At 38.3% G+C, this 26,100-nt stretch overlaps 1 protein-coding gene across 1 annotated transcript in view; it reads left to right on the top strand.

Annotated features, from left to right (window-relative positions):
* The window catches only part of TAX1BP1 (Tax1 binding protein 1), a 56,532-nt gene that overhangs the window by 10,351 nt on the left and 20,081 nt on the right, over positions 1 to 26,100 (top strand). The window contains exons 3-10 of the mRNA XM_054161203.1: positions 1,875 to 1,977; positions 5,758 to 5,945; positions 7,832 to 7,990; positions 18,713 to 18,861; positions 19,010 to 19,100; positions 20,326 to 20,511; positions 24,115 to 24,342; positions 25,650 to 25,796. Of these exons, the coding sequence (XP_054017178.1) occupies positions 1,875 to 1,977; positions 5,758 to 5,945; positions 7,832 to 7,990; positions 18,713 to 18,861; positions 19,010 to 19,100; positions 20,326 to 20,511; positions 24,115 to 24,342; positions 25,650 to 25,796 (1,251 nt within the window). The remainder of the gene's footprint in view (positions 1 to 1,874; positions 1,978 to 5,757; positions 5,946 to 7,831; positions 7,991 to 18,712; positions 18,862 to 19,009; positions 19,101 to 20,325; positions 20,512 to 24,114; positions 24,343 to 25,649; positions 25,797 to 26,100) is intronic.

Consider the following 26,100-nt stretch of genomic DNA (forward strand, 5'->3'; position numbering starts at 1 on the left):
ATTCAGTTTTCATTCTAAAATTAAAAAGAACAAGATGGAGACTTTTCACTCACTGAGAACTATATTTGAGAAACTATCTGCTTGCTGGTTTTTTTTTTTTTAGAGCAGCAAGTAATCATATATGTTTCCCTCAAGTTCAGCAAAAAAGGGTCTTAACATCTGAGTTGGATTTGATGACATGGCTAATGTGTGGGAATTTGCAAAATGTTTTTCCTGTGAACTTTTATAAAGGAAAAACTGCTTTTACACCACCTTAAAGACACTGGAAGAGCTTTCCATCTTATTTCTGAGGTTTAACAGTGTGGGAACAGCCACCCCAGGAAATCTAATTTTGTGTACTTCTTTAAAAGCTGCTTGATTGGAGGTGCAGGAGTCTTCAAAATTTTGGCTAAGAATAAGCTTAAGATGTCATAGGTGATTCTCCTCTAGTGGATGTGTAGAGGGTCAACACTGCTTCTAATCATTGTTGCCTTAAAGAAGTGACAGTAGTTAACAAAATGAAAACTTAATCCAGTTTTGCTCTTGTTCATAATTCCCCCCCCCCCAAAAGAATATGAACAAAACCAGCTCTCTTTTTCCAAAGGGTTTTCCCACATGTCTTAATACAAAGTGAAGAAGCACAATAGACATCTGTGGAATGGTTTATCATGTTTTTGTTAAGTAATGCCAGTTAATTAATTTTCATATGTAAAATGTATGCCTATATACTTCAATTCTGCTGTTCTTGTTTATCTAAACATCTGTTTTCTTTTTTCAAGCTGATAGATCCTTAAATCAGTTCTTAATGCTTTAAAAATGTGTGAATGCTTTTAAAAGTTGCACTAAACACCATTGCAGTGTGTCCTTTATAAAGGAGGATTTGGTCTGCATTTGAAGTTCAGAAGTCTTGTCTATTCAAGTGGTTTGTAGGTTTTTTTGCCTGTTTTGGGATGTAACTTTTTTCTTCTTGAGCTGCTGTCTTGCCTAATAAAGACTGGCAAACAATTTGCCCCTTTTCCTCTTTTTCAGTCTTTCAAGATAGCATAGCCACTTAGTGATAAATCAGACTATGCCTAGATTTTTGAGATGGTCTTAATTATCTTTTTTAGCCAGGGGATTAAAACTGATACATTCCTCCTTCTCCCTTACCGTTATGCTGCTCTTAATATCCTTTGCTTTACATTAGTTGCTTTGGGGTTCAGGTTTAGATGTGTGTATTTCAAGCTTGTTATAGTATGTTTCTTCAGAGGACAGCATTTCTTACTGTACAGAACTCTTGAAAAGTCTGAAAGCAGGTTTTTATTGAAGTTAGTGGCAAGACTGCACCAACTTAGGTTTTTGTGCAGACGTAGCACATCATGCATGGGGGAGTTATCATTTCAGTGACATGTTGGTATCTTGTGTTGCAGAATTTGTCTAAAAGGTACTAGTTTTGGCCTTTTCAGTAGAAGAGAGAGCTAACTTTTTTGTTTCCTCATGAACCTATGAATTGTGGGCACAAAAGAGTCAGTATTGGCAGACGCTAACAAAATCTCACTATAAGCTTCAGAGTTAATCTTTGTACTTTTGTGTTCTTTGTCTCTCAAAAGAAAATTATGTACCAAATAGCAGTTTAATGCACAGTGAAAACTGTCTGGTGTTTTAATTTATACAGACCCTTTTATTGCCTTGGACCCATTTATTGCCTTAGGTAACAAGCTTAATAAAATTCATGCTAAATCTTTGACATGCTTGTTAAAATATTCCTGATTTGTAAACATTGTTAAGTATCTTTTTATTGCATGTTGAAGCAGAAATATGCATATTACAGTAGGTTGTAAAGGCCAGGCCATGGTATCTTAACTGTACATAACAAATTCTTCTGCTTAATTTTTTTTTTTAATCACTTATTTTAGGTTGGTTGGAGTACTGCAAGAGATTACTACACATTTCTTTGGTCACCTATGCCAGAAAATTATGTGGAAGGATCAACTGTTAACTGTGTACTGACTTTTCAAGGTGAGTATACCTGCATTTTCCAGCCTGTATAGCTCTTTAAATACTTACCTGCTCCTCACAATGCTGAGAGTTCTAAACTTTTAGAAACATAAATTGTAAGAGAATTTTCTGTACTTAATTGTGTAAAACTGTAAGGAGAACTTTGTGGCTCGGTAGGCTTTTGCATAGTAATGGCCAATACTCATGACTGATAGAGGAGCTCTGTTGGAAACTGTTAAAATACAGAAAATGACTTTGTTAATGATCAGCAGGGTTTTTTTTAATCTTGGCATCTCTTAATACATTGTGTATTTATATTGCCTCTAGTATCTGGACTTTAATTCTTAAGAGTTATTGGGCATGAATAATCATTCTTACAATGTAAATTGGTGCTTGTCAAAGAATAACTAGTGTAGATGATGGTTTGGGAAAGGTTCAGAATAGCTGAAGAGGTGCAGAGGACCTTTTGAAAGTGAGGAAATGAGGGAAGTTACCAAAGTTTTAATGAAAAGAGCAAACCAGAAGTTGTTACACCACTGTACAAATCTGTAGTATTAACTGTGTGTTCAACACTGCAGAGATCAGAGCCTCTCCCTCCCCTTTGCGATCTCAAGAAAGATGTAGTAGAACAAATGAATAAAGCACAGCAAGGAAGGTCAAAATTAACAAATAGTTTCTGTATAGAGGTGTGGAGATGAGAACTGCATATGTAAAAGGGGACAACGTTCTGGGATTGTGGCCTAGGAGGTTTACATTTGACATTAGGAAGAACTTTTTTACCAAGAGGGTGTAGTGCAGCACTTGAGTCAGTTACCCTTGGTTTGGAAGAATGAGAATTCCGTGCAGTTGCTGAGACATCACTGTGGTAGCTTCAAACTGGTGCTGGAAATGGTCTCTTCGGTGGGAAGCTGGACTAGGTGACCTTCAGAACTTGCTCCCACCAGATTTTTCAGCCTGGGAAAGGGAAGTAATAAGAAATGAGTGATGTCTCTAGAACCAATGAAATGAATGGATTATCCATTGTTCATATTGAAAGAAATAAGAGCCATTGATGTAAGCTACCAAGTGATGTGAGATGGTGATAATACTTGTTTAATACAATACATGTGCAGAATTTCCTGTCACTGGATGAGTATCAAAAAATTACACATTTGAAGTTGCATGTAAAAAGGCACTTATGCTGAGCTTGTTTAATGCTTTTCTGCTTACTAACACAATTTTATGTACCACCTTACATTCTTTTTTTTACTTCTCAGACCTGGCTTTTGTCTTTGTGTGTTTGTGCTTATTGCTTAATGTGAATACAAAAAAGGTAGTAACTGAAGTACCAAAATAACTACTGTGCTAGCTGCTTGTCTTGTTAAAATGGCAAATACTAGCTGCAAATAGTGAAAGCTTGGATGAGTTTTTAGTTCTTTTTCTTGCATCCAGTCTTCCCCTCCCCCTGGTGCTTTTGATATCCACATGACCTTGAAATCAGTGAAAAGTCTGTGGTCTTTTAGAACTAGAAGGAAGTCATTAGTTGCTTTGACATTTACCAAAACTCATGGAATGAATGACATGGAGTTACACTGAAACTACAAGTGACCTAGAAACCTAGTACTCTACATGCCATTATCAGTCCCTTGTGCTTAGAAGTTTTACCACACATGAAGTGACCAGGTAACTTTGTTCCATCTGTTACATTCCATGCTGACAGTCCTCCACTTTTATGGAGCTGCCAGATTTAATCTTCAGACAGTCTCCCAGTTGTGTTTGGCAAGGCATTTTAGTGCTGCTGAGATGAAATCAGCAGAGCTCACAGGAGCTTGATTAATTGAGATGAATGGCAGATATTGTGCAGCTTGCTTTAAATATTTTTAATTATTTTTATCAAGTAGTTGTGCTGGAAGAAAGTAATAGGAATCTGTTCTCTCCAGTATGTGTTACAAGAAAAAAGACTTCAAATAGCTTTAAAAAGAATTTGTCTGAACCAATACTAAAACTTGCTGGAGCTGTACATTAGATTGTTCTGAACTTGTTTCTTTGTGGTGTTACCTAGTTTGAGCCTTCAGTCAGGTAAGATGAACTGCATTGCTGTATTGGAAAGTGCAGTCAGGTCCAAAAGTACAGATTCCTGAGGTTTTGGGATTATTTCTTGAGCTCCAATTAATAAAGTGTAAGTCTAATGGAAATATGATGTGCTTGATACACATGCTGTCTTTGCAGCGCATGCCATGTTTTACTACTTGTTGAAATAGTAGCTAAGAGTACTGGAAAAAGTCTTCCAGGAATCTGGAATAAAGTTGATGAATAGAAATTAATGATACAATTAGAAAGGGAGCAGATTGAATTGTAGTGAGTTATGGATAGGGATGCATGCCATGACCTGCTGGATTGAACATATGGTGAGGATTTATTATGCTAGCATTTTAATCAAGCTGATTAGGGTATTGGATATTTAAGTCTTCTGAACAAAACCAGTTGTATTTTTTAAATCATTCAGCTGGGTAAGGTGTGGTTTCTTGCATGTACTAATAAAGGTATAAAAGCCCATCAAGCTCTGGAAACTATTATTTTACATCCACTGTCCTGGTTGGAGCTTCCAGTTCCAGATAGAGTGTAGGTTTACCCCACTTTCCCCTCCCTTTCCTTCTGTAGGGAAAGGCTAGGCAGGGGAAGGTGGATGGGAAAATGGGTAAACAAAACAAGACTTGCACAGAACTGGAAATTAATAAATGTAATATTAACAAAAGTAAACAAAGACCTTGATGGACGAGGCCCCACCATGTGGGCCACAGCTCCCAGCCAGCAAGAAGCCTCCCTCCTGTCCAGCAAAGGCAAGGGCCAAGAGCTTGCTGACTGTAAGTTCTGCCTCTTAGATAGAGAATATGCAGGAAAGGAAAGGGGATAGCACATTACGTTATTTGTGCCTCCCTCTTGGGATGGGCTTTCCATCCACTGGGAAGAGTCCCATCACAGTGTTCAGCAGTTAATCCTTTACCTACAGCATCCACAAATGTTACCGTATAAATCCAGATATGCAAGAGGCTTGATGTCGAAGCTTTAGTGGGCAGCAGTATGCATAGTCACACAGAAATTATGTTGAAATAATCTGCTAGGAGCATGCAGTATTGCACAGATACCAGAAACATAATTTATTCTTGCCTTGGAAAGTCCAGACATTTATTTTTTTTTCTGTTTAAAAAAAGTTAAGCTTTTTGTTAACCTTTGCCACCCCCACCCCCCTGATACCTGCAGCTTGTTAACATTGTATCATACTTTCAGAGTATTCCCTTGCTTTGGTATTCAAAAATAACAAAAGTAAATTGTTATTACTCCACAAAAAAATAACATGCAAAAAAATGGAACCTGGTAAAGTTGCAGATGTCTTGTCATGGCATGTTATTCTGTCTTTAGTCTTACAGGTATTCCAAGGCCAAAAAATGGCTTAATTTTTGGTCTGTGATTGTACAGTGGTGCAACATGGTCCTGTTGCAACTTCAGGGCATATCATAGCTAATGATTCTTCTGCTTCATAAATACCTGAACAGCAGTTATTGCCTAATATATGTCAGGTGATGTGTACATGTAGCACCTTTTAGCTGACACTCTTGGTGTTTGTCTTAAAAGCTAGGAGAAATGGTTGGGGGATGAAAGTCATTGGATAGAGTGACTTTCCTTTCTGTGGTTTTGATAATTCATCTGTACCTTACTGAGGTAACAAGCGTGAAATTCATAAGTTAAACATGGTCTGATCACCTGTTTCCAGATGGAGATTTTTGTGTAAATGTTTCTTCAAATACAAATTCATTTTGATAGGCTATTACCTACCAAATGATGATGGAGAGTTTTACCAGTTCTGTTACGTGACTCATAAAGGAGAAATCCGTGGAGCAAGCACACCTTTCCAGTTTCGTACCTCTTCCCCTGTTGAAGAACTGCTTACTATGGAAGATGAAGGAAACTCTGATATGTTAGTGGTGACCACAAAAGCTGGACTTCTTGAGGTTTGATTCACCATTCTTAAAAATGTTACCTTCTTATTTACTTTGTTATTGAAGGACAAACCAGGAGGGGGAAAAAAAACTGCATATGTATGATGCATGTATTTCTGGCTTGTTCTCCTCATGATTAGAGTTCAGAATATTCACATGTTGAGTAAAGGTTCAGACTGGTTACAGGTATGGTGTAGCACTAAGCATAGACTGGGAAACCATAAGAGAGTAGGTAGTTGTGCATCTCTTGCATCCATACTCTCCAAGGTGAAAGGAAGAGAGACCCTTTGTGTGAAACAGTGCCCACTGTAAGGGGAAAAAAATATTGAAGAAATAGTTTAATTTTGTATGTGCCCAAGTGAAGAGCCCTGGAACCAAGGCTCAATAATTGCAGGTGCCCAAGTATGTCAGACTAGCTCTTGTTTTATTTGAAGCTCTGTTCTGTCTCTCGTGTTCCTTGGTAGGTAGATGTGGTTAGATTTGTGTGTTTACATTCAGAGTCAAGATGTTCATACATAGAATAGAATAAACCAGGTCGGAAGAGACCTTCAAGATCATCAAATCCAACCCACCTAAACAACTAACCCATGGCACCAAGCACCCCATCAAGTCTCCTCCTGAACACCTCCAATGATGGTGACTCCACCACCTCCCTGGGCAGCCCATTCCAATGGCCAATCACTCTCTGTATAGAACTTCTTCCTGACATCCAGCCTAAACCTCCCCTGGCACAGCCTGAGACTGTGTCCTCTTGTTCTGGTGCTGGTTGCCTGGGAGAAGAGACCAACATCTGTCTGTCTACAACTTCCCTTCAGGTAGTTGTAGAGAGTAATAAGGTCACCCCTGAGTCTCCTCTTCTCCAGGCTAAGCAACCCCAGCTCCCTCAGTCTCTCCTCATAGGGCTTGTGCTCCAAACCCCTCACCAACTTTGTTGCTCTTCTCTGGACACGCTCCAGCAAGTCAACCTCCTTCCTAAACTGAGGGGCCCAGAACTGGACACAGTACTCAAGGTGTGGCCTAAGCAGTGCAGCAGGAGAATGACCTTCCTGCTCCTGCTGGCCACACTGTTCCTGATGCAGGCCAGGATGCCATTGGCTTCCTGATATTTTGTGGGCTGAATATTACTTTAACAAACCCAGCAAAACATCAAAAAACCGAACCCTAACAAAACTAGCAAAACACACACACACACAAAAAAAACCCCAACTCTAAACCCAAACCAACCTGATTTTATGAGTTGCTTCTTGGAAGGTTCCTCAGTGTGGTTTCCTTGCTTTGCCCTTTTGTCACTTGGTGTGCCTGTATTAGATTTATAGCTTTAAAATTTAGGGATAAGAGGCTTAGTATGGAGGCACATCTGGGATATTTTTGCTTTCCAAATATGTATTCAGTAGTATTAAAAGCAAAAGGATTTTCAGACTTTTGTTTTTATTACCTTGAGTTGTGTGCCTTTTTTTTTCCCCTTCATATTTTGTTTGGTTGCTTTTGGTTTTTGTTGTTTTTCTTTTAATGAACTTCCTCAAGCATTGCTTTAGAGAGTGTGTGTGTGTGTCTGTACTCAGCAGCCATTTTTCCACTGAAGTGTCATCATGATAATTAGCTCTTCTATAGTTGCTGTCTCTTGGGAAAAATAAAGGCACTTCATGGAAGAAGGGGGGAAAAAAATGAATGTCAGTCAAGACAGTCCAAAATGTGGTGTGTAAAGGTGATGTAGGACTATTCAGTTAGAACAGTGAAACTTGAGAAGTTTGGGAATAAGGGCAAGACTGTAAAGTAACCTAGCCAGAAGACACACATTGTGTGCTTCTGCCCAAAACCTGGAGTAGTTTGTCGTCCACTTACCTCATAGGAATGAAGGAGAGAAAAATTACCAAAAAGGAATGTTTTTGTTTTTACAGTTTAAAATTGAAAAAATAATAAAAGAAAAAGAAGAGCTATTAAAGGTAACTTCTGTTCTGGAAAAGGAAACAGCCCAACTCAGAGATCAAGTTGAAAGACTGGAAAAAGAACTTAACCATGAAAAGCAGAGATGTGACCAACTGCAAACAGAGCAAAAGGTTAGTTGCTTAACTGATTAAAGCTGACTCAGTGTCTGTAATCCTCCTCTTTCAAGAACCAGTTAAACTGTGTGAAAATCAGCTATCAAAACCTCTCAGTAGTTAGACAGACATTTACACTAGAATAGGTCAGTTCCTGTTAACCTTCTGCCACTTACTCCAAAAATTTAAGGCTTTTGGTACCAGGCTTGGTTAGATAATCAGTGAGAACTGTTACCAGATGTTTGACATTTAACTGTGGAATTCATAGTGGAAAGTAGCTGATAATTTAAATTTTACTTACATTAACTTAAAATGGAGGGAACTCCCATGGAAGGATATCTATGTAGAACATAGGGTATTGAAAATGGTAAAAAATGTTGGTATTAAAAGCAAAAATGGAGACTTTAACAGAGTACTTCTGCCAGGGCATGCAAGGAATGTAAAGTAACCAGTCACTTTTCAGAGAAGTTTCACAAAAGTCTGAAGATACTCAAAGGGAAAAGAAGCACAAATGTAAAAATCAATTTGCAGTGTTAGCTGGCAGTGAAAATAGAAATCTATCTTAAACCAAAGCAAGCTGAACTTGGGATTCCACACATGGTACCAAGAGGAAATCTAATATGATGCAAAAAGCACAAAAAGGTTGCACCTCATCTTTCTTAAGCTGAGGCTTTTTAAAGAACAACTTTTAGGAGAAGATTAAAACCATGTGGGAGGGAGGTGGTGACATGGACAAATTTGAAGTAATGAAGCCTATATAATTTAGCTGTGGACAGCAGTTAATAGGCTATTTCTAAGTACTAGTATGTATATGTCAACAGTTCTGCGTGATACACCTTTAATAGGAATTGTAGAGGGAATTAATAGGAATTGTAGAGGGAATTTGAAATGGTTGAAGCTTTTTAGTCTACTTTAGAAATAGCCTAGAATGTTGGTTAAGGGAAAAAAAGGATAGGATCTTGTTTAGAAAACACTTTTTATTAGGAAAGAATGGATTTTAACTTCAAGATACCAGAAGCTATCAATTAGAACCTAATGTCAGATATGTTTGTGTTGGGATTTGTTTTGTTTTGTTTGACCTTGACCTTGTATTTTTTTTTTGAAGTGATGCTGCAGTGTGAAGAACTTCTCACTTTGTGTTTAGCTGATGTATAAATGGACATCTGACCAGAGGCTGATGCAGCTCTTTAGCTGTGTAGAACACCATAGACGTTTTCTAACTCGCACAGTTTAATATTTTTGCCTCTTAAGTCTCTGATACTGTCTTCATTTTATATCTTTTATGTTCTGTTCTCTGTTTTTGACTTCTTTACAAAAAGAAACAAATTTACTGAGTTTAAAAATCCTTAATTTATGTGCATAAGCAGAGTATAACTTGATTGCTACTCTTGAAAATTAAGCAGGCCTCTACTAAATTGGGTGCAATATATTAACCTTTTCATCATTGCAAAGCTTAGTAAATAATACTTTATATGCAGCTTTCTAGTCTCTAAGACGACTTCCCTTCTTGCTCTACTTGCCTCCCTATACAAATATGTGAAACACAGCAGTGGATCAAGGAATTACATGATTTCTCTTTGCTGGGAACACATACAGTGTGTTAATGAACTGATTTCTGAGCAGAAGTTATGCAGCACTCAGATGGATTATGGTACCTTGCTTTTACTTTCCTTGTGGTTTGCTTAAAAAAACCCAAACAAATAACATCAAAACCAAACCCAAACAAAACAACTCCACAAAAAAAAAAACCTTAAAAAAAAAATTCAACCAAAAGAAACTCTTCAAAACCAACAACCCCCACTGCCCCAAATCCCCAAGCCAGTCAGCTTCATGTGATGTGAATAATTGTTATGGGCAATAAACCTGAACAATGGATTAACTTGGATGTTATTTTTTTTTATACAAGACTGCAAGAGATGACCTTAAAATGCTAAGTAGGAAAAATGTATTTTTTGTAAAAGAATCCTTAGTTGTGCTTAGTATAAGCTAGAATGTTTTGGCTTGGCATATCAAGGGTGGGTGGCTGGGTTTTTTTTGCCTTTGAGTTACAGAAGTAATTCTGTGAGGGGTTTGTTTTCTCCTTTTACTCCTAGTCATCTTCTGTCATGTACAGGTGGATTTTTCAGTAATCAGAATAGAATAAACCAGGTTGGAAGAGACCTTCAAGATCATCATGTCCAACCCATGAACCAATCCAACCCACCTAAACAACTAAACCATGGCACCATGCACCCCATCAAGTCTGCTTTAAACTTTTCATACATAAATAGATAAAATGTGGAGCCAGTGAATTTGAAAGATTTATCAAAAAATACAAATTTCAACTTAAAGGCTTAACTCTTTGGACTTGTATTAAAAACAGGCCTCTCAGTAGGCTTTAGAGCATGTCAGGCTAAAGAAAATAAAACATAATAGCACAAATGAAACTATAATAAGCACTACGTACTATGAAATTAATAATATGAGGAAGCAGTAACTGATGAAAATCTTTATTTCCGTTAAAAATAAAGCTAAGCTGCTTTTAAGTCCTGTACAATTTCTTAACAACTTTTTTTTGTTAGTAGTTTGATTTAGAGATGCACAGATAATATTTCTGCTTCTCCAAAGAGCCCTTAAAAAAGCAGCAGCAGCAGTACAGAGTACTATATTTAAAAAAGCAGCAATTGCACGAGCAAAGGAAGTGCATATATCTGTACAGGCATGTATATTTGATTCTCATTGAGTGCAGAGTTCTTTATGCTGCTAATGTATTGGCAGCTGCTGTTTTGGGTTTTTTAATTGGCAGTTGTATTGAAATAAGGCAGCCCTGGAGTTGTGAACTGCCTGACAGTCTGCCTCATTACTGAAAACCTTACTTGGTTTCTTCAGAACCAATACCATAGGTATCAGAGCTCATGTCTTTGGCTTTTGATCAAATATATTGTGAAGTTACCATACATTTTTACATTTAAACAGTATGTGAATGATGTGGTTAGGGGTTGCAGTACATAATGGTAAAGAAGGAAGAGCTCTCGGTTCATGATATGCAGATGTTTTGTTAAAACAATTCTCTTAAAATCACCTTTTAATTCATGTTTACTTACACTATCCTCTTTTTGGTATTGATTTTTGTCCATCCATTGTTTTTATCATGAATTGCTCAGGAGTACTTTGGATCCTTGAGAAATGTCTGTGGAAACATTGATTTCTTGATAATTGACAGGATGGGTTGTTTATGATAGACACAGCTATATCCTAGTTAGTGTTTCTCTCTCACTCTTATTTCATCTCTCTTCCCCATCTAGTTATGCTCACAGAATTCTGGACAGTGGAACTATTGTTTTCTCTGTCTGCCTTTTGCTTAGTTGGGATGCTTTAAGTGGCCTATTAAAAGCTCTTTGGGGAAAGCATTAGGAAGAAACAGGCTGAAAGTAGATCAGTGTTTTAAGGACACAGCATACTGAACAGTATAGTTGGGTGTAATGCAGTCAGTGTTCCACACAGTTTAAATATCGGGCTCTATGCATATTGAAAAGATTCCCCCACCCCCTTTTTTTTTTTCAGGGTGTGTGTGGTTTTCTGTGTGTTTGGAGTTTTGTTTGTTTTTGTTTGTTTGCTTTTTTTAAACCAGGACTTCAGATACTAGTGACCACAACAAACTACAGGTTTTGGTTTGCTAGCAATGCCCTTACTGTTCTGGAGAAAGCAGTGTCCTTTGTGTTGCCTAATTACAAGTTAGCAGTTTCATCTCCTACCAAAGAGAGGAGGAGCAAATGTGTTCCGCACACAATGTGCTGTTAGTTGTTGAACATTGCTTCTAATGCGTGCTACAGCGCAGAAAGTGACTAAAGGCTTCTGGTTTATGTCTTGTGTTCTTGTTTGTTTGTTTTTTGGTGTTTAGTATTTTATCACATTGGAGTAAAAAAAAGTCTGTTTTGAATAAATTTTCCAATACAGTAATAGTTCTGCAGATGTAGTCTCCTGTTGGCATCGCTGCCATCACAGATAAAGAGTATTTCAAGGCACACAGCCTTGTGCTGGTTGGTGTTTGTGCTCAGAAGGAATGTGCTCTCCATCCTCCCTGGTTTTAGTGCACAGTATTCATAGGTTATGAATATTACCATTAAATCCTATTAGTTGCCCCACGCTGCCAAAGCTTAATACATTGTAGAACTTGGGATAAATCCAGTCTTTACTTCTCTTAGGTTCATCTTTTCTTCTTACCTAATGCTGTATGTAGTTGTTCTGACAAGATCAGTTTAGAGAGGGGATAAGTGAATTTTTCCCACCTCCCCTTTCTTTTCTTTTCCCCCAACATGCACACTCTTTTTAGTCTTCTGAAAAGGGCTGTTATCTTCAGTTACAGGAAACCAGTATTCCTCTGCAGCATTTTTCATGCTAGTTAAACCATTTCTAGACGTTTTTTTTCCCCTCCAGATGACATTAAATCACTTCTTACAGAGTGTGAAGGTTTAACTTAATCTGCTGCTACTGTGTGTAGGAATTCAGAGTAAATGAGAAATTACAGGAAATGTTTCAGAAATGCCCCACCTTTTTCTCACAGTCTTCTGTTAGTGTTTCAGCAGTAATTTGCTTTTACTAGGATGATGTTCCCTGATAGTGTATTTTTATGTGGATTCCTGTTGTATGTACAGCTTGCAACTCTGCTAATAACACTGCTAAATAGTAAGTAAAATGATCATTATTTACATTAACAAGATGATACATGGTTACCAGAACTGTTTCAGGTTGCTTTCAGCATTTTAACTTTTTAGTTGGTTTCCTACTGAGATGACTTGTTCACTGGTACATACTCAAGTGCATAGAGGCACATTATTAGTAAGCTGCTTTTATGTGAGTGTATTTTAACTTTGGAAAGTTTGAGGAACCTTGGAAGAAAAGAATCCTGTTTTTATCTAGAACATAATAATAACACAAATATTTCTAGTCTATATTTCAGACATTAAGAATATAAAAATACATACCTCTGTTCAAAAAAACCCAAACAAAAACCCCCAAACAACCCCAAAACCATAGAGCTTTCTGCTCTGGACTTGATGATCTTTGAAGTCTTTTCCAACCTTATTGATTCTATGATTCTTTGTACTCACACACAGTTTGAGTACACATGAAATTGGAAGTTCTGGCAGCAGTGCACTTGCCTGCTGTATTAAGAGTTAATATTAGTGTACTGAGCAGGAGCAACAGGCAGAAGTCATTGTGTCAGTCTTTCCTGAGTTACCCCTCTGATGCTGCAGCCAGTGAATTCTGTGAACACAGGTTCTGTAGACTGCTGCGGAGAGCAGAGCTTGCGCATGATGCTTTTGCAATCGTTTGTCTCCCTCTAGTGGGAAGAACGAACTTCTGAACCGATTTCTTTAATGTTAGCGGTGACAAATCTTAGTCCTGTGGCAGTAGTTTCCATAAATATTTAACCAGACTCAGAAGCAACTGATTTGTAGATTACCTGCTCACTCTTTAATTCTGTGAACGTTTGAGTAGTGTTTCTCTTACGACATTGGCACAAATTGAGGCAGATGTGAATTTAGTGGTTTGATAAACTTGTTTTTCCATGCTTTGTTGGAAAGTTTAGTTCACCATTTAACTTTTAAAAGTGGGCTAATTCATCTGTCCGATGGGGGAGGCTTAGTCACATTCTGCTGACAGCTTCTACCTGCACAGTAGCTTTAGTTATTGCACAGTTTTATTCACATATTAGGAGTTCATTTAAGTTGGCTTTTGATGCCACTTCCTAAGGATAAGTTTTCTGATATGCACTGCTGACATACCACACTGCACAACAGTGCCTAAGTGAATCAAGTGTGTTTTTCAGTAACTCTCTTTAAATCAACTTACTTTATCTGTGCAGTGTGTGTGAAAATCTGATGGTCTGGATGGTGCAGGAGTTATGTTTTGGGGTTGTTTGTTGTTGTTTTTAAAACAACCAAAAAACCACTCCCAACCCCAAAAAGCCAAACCACACCACACCCCCCCACACCCCCAGACTCATGATGACATAAAGATATAAATTAAACACTGAATTGCTCGGGTTGGCAGCTGCAAATTGTAGCACCCTTGGGCACTGTAAACATCTTGTGAAGAGAAACCCCTGGTTTATTGTTTTAGAGGGTGTTCTATATATGAATATTTCTTAAACTGGTTAATTGAAAATTATTTTATTGGATGATTGAACAGATTCACTTGCAGATGTTTTGCACTTCAGTTCAAATGATGCATTTAGGAGTGCTTGAGTGACTCTTTGCAAAAGCAGTAGCTCATAGTGAAATTATAAGGTGTTTTTAGAAATTAATGTTCTGAAATGTAAAGGCATGCTGCAAAATCATAGTGTGTAACTTCAGCTGCCTCCTCTAAAAAGTTGCACATCTGTAGCCTTCCTAACAGTCATGAGGTGACTGTTACATAGATAAACTTCTGCAGTTAGGCCTTAGTATTGTGGAGTTTTGATATGATTAAAATGCTGGTTCACACAATGACAGAAAACATCCAGTTGGAAGACACCTCAAAGATCATCCATTCCAACCTTCAACCCAGCACTGAGAGGTCTCAATACTAAACCACATTCTGAAGTGCCAGGTCCACACGCTGCTTAAAAGACTTTAAGGACTATGACTCCACCACTGCCCTGAGAGAGGAGGAGATTGAGGAGATTAGCACAAGGAAATTACTGGCACTGTGACATCTTAGGTTTTTGAAATAGACTTCAGAATTTTTAGAGCAGTATTTCTGTTGGCAATTAGTCACAAAGATAATACTGAGTGTATGGGGAATTGGTTTGCTGTTTTACTGAAAGCTTAAATTTCACTTCAGAAAGAAAACTTACAGCTCAGAATTTCTTTTCAGATCAGTACTTTGAGATTTTGCAGTGGCTGCAGTGATACTATGTTGTGCTGTACATAACTCTGTGGAAGCTGCTGTGGTGTCAGTGGCATAAACAAAAGGCTCCTGCAATTAATTCATGTAGGTCCCCTAAATTCTCTACAGGGTATGAAGCATAATGGTTCCCCTGATGTGAAATTGCAGCCAGATAAATCAATCCAACTGGAAGGTGGTGGTGCTGCTCTTTTATTTTGTATATTTTTTAACAAATTGCCTTGTATTTGAAGAATTGACTTCTTTGATTTCAAAGCTTCATCACTCATTTCTTAACCTGTTGTCTTTTCCAATACAATGTATGCATTCTGAAAAAAGTAAAATAAAGACTGCAGGTATGAGCCATTAATCAAAGATGAATGCTTTAGGTGTGGAATGGCTTGTAAAAAGTGTGTGGGGAGTGTCACACATTACGAAGAGAGAAGATGAAGCATAAAAACCCCAATGCAGGCCATTGCTGTACTGCAAGATGTCACAGCTGGTAGACTTGTGTTGTATTTTTCAAGTATATTATTCTGCCTTTTGGGTCTCTCTCTGCCTTAAATATGTTTGAAAAATGTTGATTCACAGTAAGGGATGCCTGTGCCACTTTGTTTCCATCAACTGGTCTGTACTCTGAAGTGTTTTATTGGTGTTGCAGAACTCCATTGGGAGTAAGAAAGAAGCAGAGAAAGCATGTTGTTCTTCATTGTTGAAACAATTTTTTTTTGCCACAGTTTTCTGTTGCAAAAATGAGAATCTAGAAACTTTTATGATTATTTCATTCTCAGATAAAAAAATTACAAGTTCTTCTGCAGCAGCAGTTTAATGAATTTTAAACTACTTTTAAGTAAGAGCACAGGCATGATCTTCACATATCCTTTAGACAGAACTTGCAATAGCTTTATGAGGCTTCAGTGTATTTGCAATTAGGTTACACAAACCTACAGCAACTGATCTGTAATTCAGTACTTTTTTGCTGTAAAACTTCTTTTGGCAGCTGTTTGTATTGCACTGTGAAGAAAGCACATTGGGCAGCTCTTTGCAGCAGGAGGATGGTGATTCATACAATTGCACTAAAACTATTTTACAATGATCAGTCTTAAATACTTCACCATCTGAAGGTACATCAAAATAGTCCAAGTGAAATTTTGATTTGGGGGAAAACAAATGCCCTGGACAACTATATTAAAATGTCTTTGTTTTATTTCACTAGTGAGACTCCATGGAATTTTTGTTTTGGTAGCTGTCTGGTTTGCAGTAGTATTTTCTTAACTGTTTATTCTGGCCCTTGTGGTGCTGTTTGTTTCCCCCTCCCATCAATAAGGCTTTTGCAACTCCAGGAAGCAAGGATGGGGGGGAAACTGCATTTGTAACTGTATTAGAAAGCAGAATCCAGAGTAAAAATAACCTTGAAATTCTTGGGTGGTTTTAAACCAGTTCAATAAAATGATTTGTGGTCTTCCTGTGCTTTTCTTTCTGCTAAAGAAGAAAATATAGAATATTTGTGGATATACCAGATTGAGAGAAAATAAGGAAACAGTTAGGGAAAGTAATAGTATTATTTTTTTTGTAATAGAGATTGTACATGGAGTTGTTAATTATATTCTTCCCATTTAGATTCCTCCTCAAATACAGTCAGGGCTTACCTGTAAAATAGTCTAAAAGCACTCATTTTAAATTTTACAGGCTCTGAAACTGCTGTAACCAGAGTGTATGGGACTAGGGTTGCAGCATCTAAATTGAATTGCAAAGAATTCTGTAAAATAACAAGTCGTCTCTAAAAATCAAACCTTTCTTTTTTTGCCTTTCAAAACTGTAGGCTTTAGCTGTATCTAAACAGGTTTATTAGGTGAGAATCTGTTAAGTATGGAACTTTTACGTTTTAATACCCTGTCCCTTTAGAATAACTAGGAAAGCAGCATCAATTGTAATGCTGTTTGTGGAGTGGAGTTTTTTTTTCAGGCTATTAATTCCTTTTAATGCATGTTACCTTTGGCAGTCTGTTTGAACTAGTTGTACTGTTTGTATATATAATGTATCAGATTAAATTCTTTTGAAGGCACTTGGCTTACAACAGTTACAGTTATACCAAGGTGGTGTTCAGAGAAAACACAGATAGGCATTGAAATAGACTATTTACTATACTAGACTTCCAAAACAGGGGCAAGTAATTAGCCTCCACTGTGCTAGGGAAGGGCAAGCAGTTATAACGTGTGGTGTTGCTGCTGGTTATATAGCAAGTTTTACTTGAAATGCTGACCTTAATTAAAACACCCTGCCTTCCTTACACCAAGTACACATTTCTGGTTGCAGGAAATGGGGAGCTCTTCAGAAATAAAGACCTTAGAAAACTGTGGGTCATCCTCAGTGCTGTTTTGTCAAAAGATGATACATTTGTGATCCCTTGGAATTCTTTATTATATTAAGGCATATAATAAAGCCATTTAGAGTTTACATAATTGTAAGGTATTAGTCCTCTCTCTTTTTTTTTTTAATAGCTTGTGTAACAAAAATAAACTGCTTTATGGGCTGGTATAGTGTTTAGGAAGTGATTGAGTCGTCGGGTTACATTTGCCACCCCTCACAATTCAACACACCCTTATAACCACCACCCCCCCCCCAAAAAAATCATAATGCCTAAACTTCTGTTCAGTTGCTTGTAAAAACAGGGCTTAATTACACTTTCCAACAGTGTATTTTGACAATTAATGAGTAAAAACAGTCCTCATTATATTTTATTGTACTTAAAACATTGTTAGTTAGGTTGGAATCTGGCCAGTAGGGGTTCTCCGTAAACTCTGGCTGATGCATTTCTCTCGGTGTTACAGTAGAGTCTTGTTTCAGGGCATTAAGCTTTTGTTTGAGAATGAATAGATGAACTAGTGCTTTAATCTTCCAAATGTGGAGCAGAAAGACAGCTTGCACCTTAGTGTCTGCACAAACACTGTTAAGTCATGCAGTCTGGCACCTCGGTTGGCCTGTCTTGACCTTGTTTACAGCTTGAATCATGCCATTGTTATGGTTGATACCAAGATGGGCTTTATTGCATTTTGAAATACCAGTGTATTATCTTGGGATATGTATTCTACTTTAGTGATGCTAATTTACTTTCTCAAGAAAATAGGATTATATTGAAAAGATTGTTTTTCTAGGTCATTTAAATGACCTGACTTTAAATGGCCATTTTGCTGTGCTAGAAACGACATTCGGTTGTCTGCTGCCTAGAATGATGTGGACGTTACTGGATTTAGGCAATGCAGGTGTGTCTCATTCTTGCATCTTGTCGGTTTTCTGACAAAGGAACCTGCATTAGCTGCTGTCATCATCCTCTGTCTCAACTTCTAGCATCCAAAACTTCAATCCCAAAATCATGTCATGACCTTCTGTGAGCTTTTCATCAGTTCTTACTTTTTCTTTTCTTCTCTGTTTGCCTGCAGTTATCTTTACTGTGGCTTGTTTGAGTGGTGTAACTGTCTGGTCAAATACAAAGTCCTCATTTTCAAAGTAAAATACAATTTATTTATGTTTTTTTTTTTTTTAAGCTAGGCAGTTGAAGGCTAGCTTGTGGAAAGGAGATGTGCAAACATCAAGAAATACACCTTTGTTTCTCCTATACTCTGAAGTCTTTGGCGGTCTCTAACTGAACACTTGCACCAAAATAAACTCCTTATTGACTCATTGATCTATTAAAAGTACATGTCAGATTTAATACATTTATATACTTAACAGTAATATTTATAAATACTTAAAATGGGCTTTTATATGTTCTAAGGAAGACCTCTAATGACCACATTGTAGTGTTAATTCAAATAGCATGTTGTAATTCTAAAGCTATGCATTCTTAAATGCCATCTGGTTTGTAATTTTGAATTATTGTTTTGTTTCAAGACTAATATTCAAACATCAGAAGCTCTTAAAACTGAAGTTGGTGATTTGAAGAAAAAGCATGATCAGGCTGCTTCAAAAGTCCTCCAGCTTGAAGAAGATATCATGACTGTTACTCAGAAAGCCATTGCAAAAGAAACAGAGTTAGACAGGTATCTGGTCACTCAGTTCCTTACCTTCCTTATTTTGCTGTTTTTTAATGGGTGGGTTGTTTTGTTTGTTTAACACTTAACATTTTTTAATGTATGCATCAATGTTGTGTATTAATAGTTCTGTACTTTTAATTTGTTAATATCTTAGTCTGAAGGACAAACTGAAGAAAGTGATGCTTGAGAAGGAGCAACTTGAATCTGTGTTAAAGACTGAAAAGGATGAAAAAGAACTTTATAAGGTAACTTTATTTCTTGTTCCTTTATACACTGAAGTGGTTTGAAATAAAGGTAATAATGCTTTATGGTGAGGTCTGATAAATTGAATTTGTTAAGGCAAAAAGGAAATGGGTAGCTTCTGCAACTAGATTTTATGACTATTATAGATGTTCTCATATAAAAATGAATGAGGAAAATAGCATCTGAATTCATCCCATGACATAAAAAAAGGTCTCTAAGGAGGAGAATGGATGATAAATTTGTTAAAAGCCAGTCATAGTAACAAAAACTAATAGATGGTAGTGAAGAAGTTCTTTAGTTACACAGTGCATCACCCAATAACTAGTTTTCTTAACAGGCTTTTTAATATATAAATTATGTTTTACTCTTCTAAGTTCTCTCTATAGACTGTTTTCTAGATCTCTACTCTTGGGTCTTGTGCATAACTCTGAGCAGCTTTAGTAGGATCTACACTGCATTGATATTTTTTTTACTTAGATGCTGATTCTTTTTGCTGGTATTCAGACACTCGTATTTAAAATACAATGTCCTTCTATCCCAGCTCATTAGGTTGTATGGAACAAATCAAGTGCATTAAAACAATAATCTCTGTTCATAGGAGAATATCATGTGGCAGACAGTATTAGATACACACTAGAAGTCAAAATCTCAACCCATCTGCTTCACAATTGTGGAATTTCTTTGTGAATCAACACAAGTCTTCTAGGCTTTGAGTGGACTACACTTGAGTTAAACAGTTAGCCTTTATTAGGCACAGTATGATAGACTTGACATCTACAAAACAAATCTAAAGTTTGCTGTCTTTGGGAGTGTCTATTCCTGATGTAGTCCTGTTTGCTTAGATGATTGGAGGTAGGTACTACTAGAAGTTTAATTTCTCTTTAGTTTTCTGCAAGTACTTTCATTTTTTGGCTTGTTCTTAGCTGTCCAGCATTTGTAAATAGAGGAGTGAATTCTGATGAGGTTACTTTATATAGACAGAAATCAGGGCCTTTACCTTCTAGCTTGTGGAGTGGAGCTGTTGTTAACTGATAAAGCTGAAACAATTCCAGCCAGACAATTTGTGCTGGAGGGCACTGATTGTATCACATGTTTAATTTTTCCTCTTTGCTTGTTCTAATCTGTCTCAGAGAATAGACAGCATTTAGTGAGCACTGAAATGGACAGGTGAACAGTAGCTTTTCCTAACGTGGGAGGAGAGTTTGACATTTTTTAGCATCATTGCAGATACACTTGAAGAATACAGAAATAGAAAACAGCAAGCTAGTAAAAGAAATCCAGACGCTTAAGAATTTGGATGCAAACAAAGAAAACATGATATCCTATTATAAAGAGGAGGTTGGCAGATTACAGCTATTTGTAGCTGAAAAAGAAAATATGAAGAAAGCTGGTTTGCTCTCCTCATCAAACAAGGTAAGCATTACTAATGTGATTGGCCTGGCTTGAAGTGAACATATCTAAGGTTTTATGTGTTTGACCGAGGGAAAGGAAGAATTCGAAGATATCCTCAGGGTGTAAGCTGAGAGGCAAGAGGACTGTGATGATCTCAGTAGATGCAGAAAAGGAGCAAAAGAGTGAATTTGACTTTGCACATTCTGAGCTTGTTGAGATCTCTCACATGTTGAGCTGTGTGATGTACTATGTGTGGAAAGGTAATTGTGAGTACAGTAAAAATGGTGCACTCCTTAGAGTTGCTTTTGACTTTGTGAAAAAGGAAAACGAGGAGAGGAGAATAGCTATGTTGAGACAGCAGAGGCTGATGGAGGAGACTTTGAAAGATGTGCTGGAGGGCTTGTTAGGTGAATGTGCTGTCAAGAAATGATGATGTAAAACCTGAAAAAGGATAAGGTACCATATAAATGAACTTGTCAATGAGTGCCAGTAGGACTTCTAAGGAATGGTGACTTTGTTAGTGTTGGGCTGGTACATTGTGAGCTAGCAAGCACTGTGGTGTAGTGGGAGAGTGAAATTGCTCAAGAACTGGTATCTATAATGTCTGTGGCCCACATGGGGTTACTTCAGACTAGTTTTAATGTAGTTCTGCAGATAGATATGCTTGCTTTTTGTGGCAGGGTTTTGGTAGCAGTGGGCTATAGGGGTGGCTTTTGGAAGAAAGTGCTAGAAGCTTCTCCTTTGTCTGATAGAGACAATGCCAGCTGGCTCCAAGATGAACCTGCTGCTGGCAAAGGCTGGGCTCAACACCAATGATCATACCACTTCTGTGATAACATACTTAAGAAGTGGGGGAGGGGAGAAGCATCTTCAAGAGCAAATGCAGCCAAAGATAAGAGTGAGAATATGCAAGAGGGATGTTTGCAGACCAGTGTCAGTGAAGGAGGAGATAGTGCTACAGGCCCTGGAACAGAGATTCCCATGAAGGTCCCCATGCTGGACCAAGTGGATGCTTGAAAGAGTCTGTTACCCCATGGCAGGACCTGTTACCCCACACTGAAGTGGTTTTGCTGGCAGGATGACTTGGGGACCCATGCTGAAGTGGTCTGTTCCTGACAGACAGCAGCCTTGAAAGCGACCCCTACAGCAGAGCAGTTCATGAGGAAATGTGGCCTTTGGGAGGGACTTGTTAGACAAGTTTGTAGAGGAGTGGCCCTTGTGGGAATGACTCTCTGCTGGACCTGGGGGAGTGTGTCAGGAGTCTTTTCCCAGAGGAGGAACTGATTGCAACCCCTGTTCCCTGCCTCCTTACACTGCTGGTAGGGAGGGGTTAGAGAAAATCAGGAGTGAAGTTGAGTCTGAGAGAGGAGGGAAGGGGGTGTGTGGAAGGTGTTTTGGATTTGGGTTTTATTTTTTATTATCCTACTCTGATTTGGTTATAAATTAAATGATTTTTGTTTCCCCCCAGTTTGAGTCTGTTTTGCCTATGATAGCAGTTGCTGAGTGGTCATCCTGTCCTTATTTTGACTCATGAGCATTTAATTATACTTTCTCTCCTGTCTAATTAGAGGGAGGGTGATAGAATGGCTTTGGTGGACACCTAGTATTCGGACAGCATTCAGCCTACCACAGCAGAATACCCATTAGGTGTTTTAGTTCCTGGCGTACATCTTCCTGTTTAAATTCCTTTGGGATGAAACCAGTTTCTGTGCCTTGAGACTGTTCTGTCCTGTGATCTATAGTATGATAGGTAATAGGAGTTGACTGGGAGTTTTGCTTCACAAATCTGGTCTTGGTCCAAACCAGAGAGTTAATTTGTACACACCCTTTGAGGCTAGTATGTAAAAGATGATGCTGGTGACTTTGTGTTGTGTATCTTACCTGCTTCTCCCAGAAAAAGCAATGTAGATCTTGAAAGAATCTAAATTGCATTAATGTGAGATGTGAATGTAAAATTTCAGTAGAAAAGTAGTGTTGTTGAGAATGGAAATGTCAGGGCAAAAAGGACATGCTATCTTACATCAACTTACAGTGTCTCTTGCTTTAGTCTTCGTTTCTGAGTGTGTTGAACACACACTCTTTTTACTTCACAGTAAAATACAGTAGTAGTGTGTGAAGCAACCAAGCATTTGTCATTCACTGATCTTGAAGTGCTTGTGGTATTTTTGGGGGGGGAATTGTTAACATTTTTGCCTTACACTCTGAAACTACAGATACTTACTCAAATATGTAACCGATGCATCATGTGCTGTGGAAATAGCTAAGGAACAGGAGTTTGGGGTATTTCTTGGTTCATCCATCTCTATAAAGGTTTACAAAATATTTTAGTATTCCTCTGGACTTGCTGTGCTAAATGATTAATCAAAAATGAACTAATAATGGACTAGAGATACCTGAATTTATGTCTGGACTCAAGAATATGAGATGCCTTCAGGATTCTCAGAGGGTACAAGTAGCTTATGGCAACGTTGCAGTTTTGTTTTATTTTTGTGAACCTGGGTTTCTCTGAGGAATTCTTGGTTGGCTGGCCCTTGGGCTGCACTACAGAGCTGCAGCAGTGCCAAGACTCTTAGTGCATGCTGTGGCTTGCTCTTTTTTATTCTTGGTTCCTTTGGAAAACCTTGCTGTGCAAGATCTTGGGAAATGGAGCTGTGAGAAAAACATCCCAAAACTGCTTTACAGTATCTTGTGTCCACCAGTTTTAGCTGTTGTAAGATCTCTTACTCTAAACCAGGACGCTCTGTTGCCTGCAGTGTCTTATAGTGGAGTGAACTTGGGTTTTGAAGCTGCATGACCACTTAGAATCATAGAATTGTTAGGGTTGGAAAGGACCTCAAGGATCATCCAGTTCCAACCCCCCTGCTGTGGGCAGGGACACTTCACACTAGATCAGGTTGCTCACAGCCACATCCAGCCTGGCCTTAAAAACCTCAGGGATGGAGCTTCTACCACCTCTCTGGGCAACCTGTTCCAGTGTCTCACTACCTTCACGGCAAAGAACATTTTCCTAACGTCCAATCTGAATTGTTTGGGTGGTGTTTGATTGGTTGATGGGTTGGACGCGATGATGTTGAAGGTCTCTTCCAACCTGGTTTATTCTATGTATTCTATGTATATACCCATTTCTAGTTTTTTTCTATTCCCCCTAGTCCTATCATTACCTGACACCCTAAACAGTCCCTCCCCATCTTTCTTGTAGGCCCCCTTCTGATATTGGAAGGCCACAAGAAGGTCTCCTTGGAGCCTTCTCTTCTCCAGTCTTGTGCCCATTAAGAGTTCTGTGGTGATAAGAACAAAGATATTCTGGAAAACAGGTTTTTCTTTCTGGCATGTTTAAAACGAAAGCTGCCAATGTAGCAAAAATCCAGTACAGGTAAAATACTTCCAACTGCCATTATGAAACATGTTTGCACACCATCTTTAGTAAAGAAGGCAAATAGGGAAAATGGTACTAGGGTACCATCAGTACAAAATGGTACTAACCCCTTGATTTAAAGGTTTTGCTGAGGCCCCTGGGAAAAGTAAATGTGCCGTCTTTTGACTGCTTCTAATCTCGGTATCAATTTTCATGTAAGCTTTGCATTACAAAATCATGGATTCTCTTCCTGCTCTTCTCTGTCCTAGGAGGATGCAAGTATTTTAAAAGAACAGCTTCGGAAAGCCGAGGATCAGATTCAGGCTAGCAAGCAAGAGGCTGTCCTCATGTCGAAAGAGCTGAGCGACGCGGTGAACGTGCGCGACAAGACGATGGCAGATCTCCACAGCGCGCGGCTGGAAAACGACACCTTGAAAAAGCAGCTCACCAACGCTTTAGCCGAGCTAAAAAAAGTCACAGCTTTGAAAAATGAGCAGGTAAGTTGTCAGTATTCAGCACTGAAGTGTGTCTGTGTTCGTGAAATCTGACAGAGCTAGCTGTGCCAAAGCTGGGCAAGGAAACACGCCTCGGGATGGTTAGCGCAAATTACGATCAAATCCTCTTACAGCACTCAGGGTGCTGCCTTAAATCAAGTGCACATTAGCTGATTTGGAAGAAAGGAGGTCTCTGCTGCTGCTTAGAGCAACTCCTTTCCACACTTGTGTGTTGTTTTCACAGAATAGCACAGTTTTTAGAATAGAATAGACCAGGTTGGAAGAGACCTTCAAGATCATCATGTCCAACCTATCATCCAACACCACCTAATCAACTAAACCATGCAACCAAGCATCCTGTCAAGTCTCCTCCTGGACACCTCCAGTGATGGTGACTCCACCACCTCCTTGGGCAGCCCATTCCAATGGGCTTTTTTATCTATATTTTGAATTCTCTCCCTGTCTGAATTCTTTTTCATGCTGCTGTGGCTCACATAAAAATACATTCAGAGTAGAAAATTGATTGTAGAGTCATTACGTTGTACTGTTCTTCCCTTGTGGGTGGATTCGCTCTTGATTCTTTGGAGTACTTCCAATGTTTGTGGTCATAGTTAATTTGCTTTAACATTTATAAGTATAAAAATATTAATGGAAATTGTCTTGTCTTGGCTGTCTTGGATAAAAGCCTAGTAAGCTAATGTGAGTTTCATCATGCTGACTTCAGTGAGCTTTCTACTGTATCACTACTGGGAATACTGTAGTGATAACAGCAGTTTGAAAAGGTCTGTTGAGCTGAGCAATAGTTAAAATAGCACAGTAAATATGAAGTGAACAGTACAACCCTCAAAAGAATTACCAGAGTTCAAATATCCAAGAATTGTAGGTTTCTTTCCTAAGAATTTAGGTTCTAACTAGAGTCTTCAAAGTGCATCCTGGAAGAAGTAGCAGATGTTTGTCTATAAGATGGCTAGGATGCTTCTGGAAGGTATTCAGACTTAGGTATACATTAATGAGCCTGTAGAATAAGAATCCTCTTTACCATCCTGTGGTGTTGTACTCATGCCTGCTTACTTCCTCAGTGTGTCCTGCTTGGAATCAGGTTCAGCACAGATGCTGTCTCCCTCAGTGCTCTACTATTCTGTTCTTTCCTTCCCACAAACAAAACAGGACCATCTTCTGTACTTATAAAGTGTGTTATGCCTTCTGTAATTGGTGGGGGGGGGGGGAAAGGCAGCTTTTTGGGAAACAGTGGTAGTTGAACAAAATGGAGAAATGAAAAAGGTTTGGTTTGTTTTGGCTTTGTTTTGAAGGAAACTTCAAACACGGTGGAGCTGGAGCTGCGCAGAGAAGTTGAAGATCTGAAGCTTCGTCTGCAGATGGCTGCCGACCATTACAAGGAAAAATTCAAGGAGTGTCAAAAACTTCAAAAACAAGTAAACAAGTTTACAGAACAGGCAGTAAGTAGAATGGGGGAGAATTGCACTTGCATTTTGTAATTTTTCAGCAACTATTTAATTTCCTTCTGCAAAATCCAGGGACTTTTACTGGTTTTGTCCATAAAGTCAAATTATTTCTCTAAGAGAGTTGTTGAAAGCGAGCATAGAATTTATGGTAACTGGTGTATGTAGAATGCTAACAGAATTTGGGTGAACCTGTAAGCATAACATTGTTCAAAGAAGAATTTTGAAACACAGCCATGGAAAGATCCATAATTACTACCTGTAATCAGTAGCATTGATTTTGACAAAGGGGGAAAGGTGT

This window comes from Dryobates pubescens, chromosome 4 (assembly GCF_014839835.1).
Source record: "Dryobates pubescens isolate bDryPub1 chromosome 4, bDryPub1.pri, whole genome shotgun sequence".
Classification (NCBI taxonomy): Eukaryota; Metazoa; Chordata; class Aves; order Piciformes; family Picidae; genus Dryobates; species Dryobates pubescens.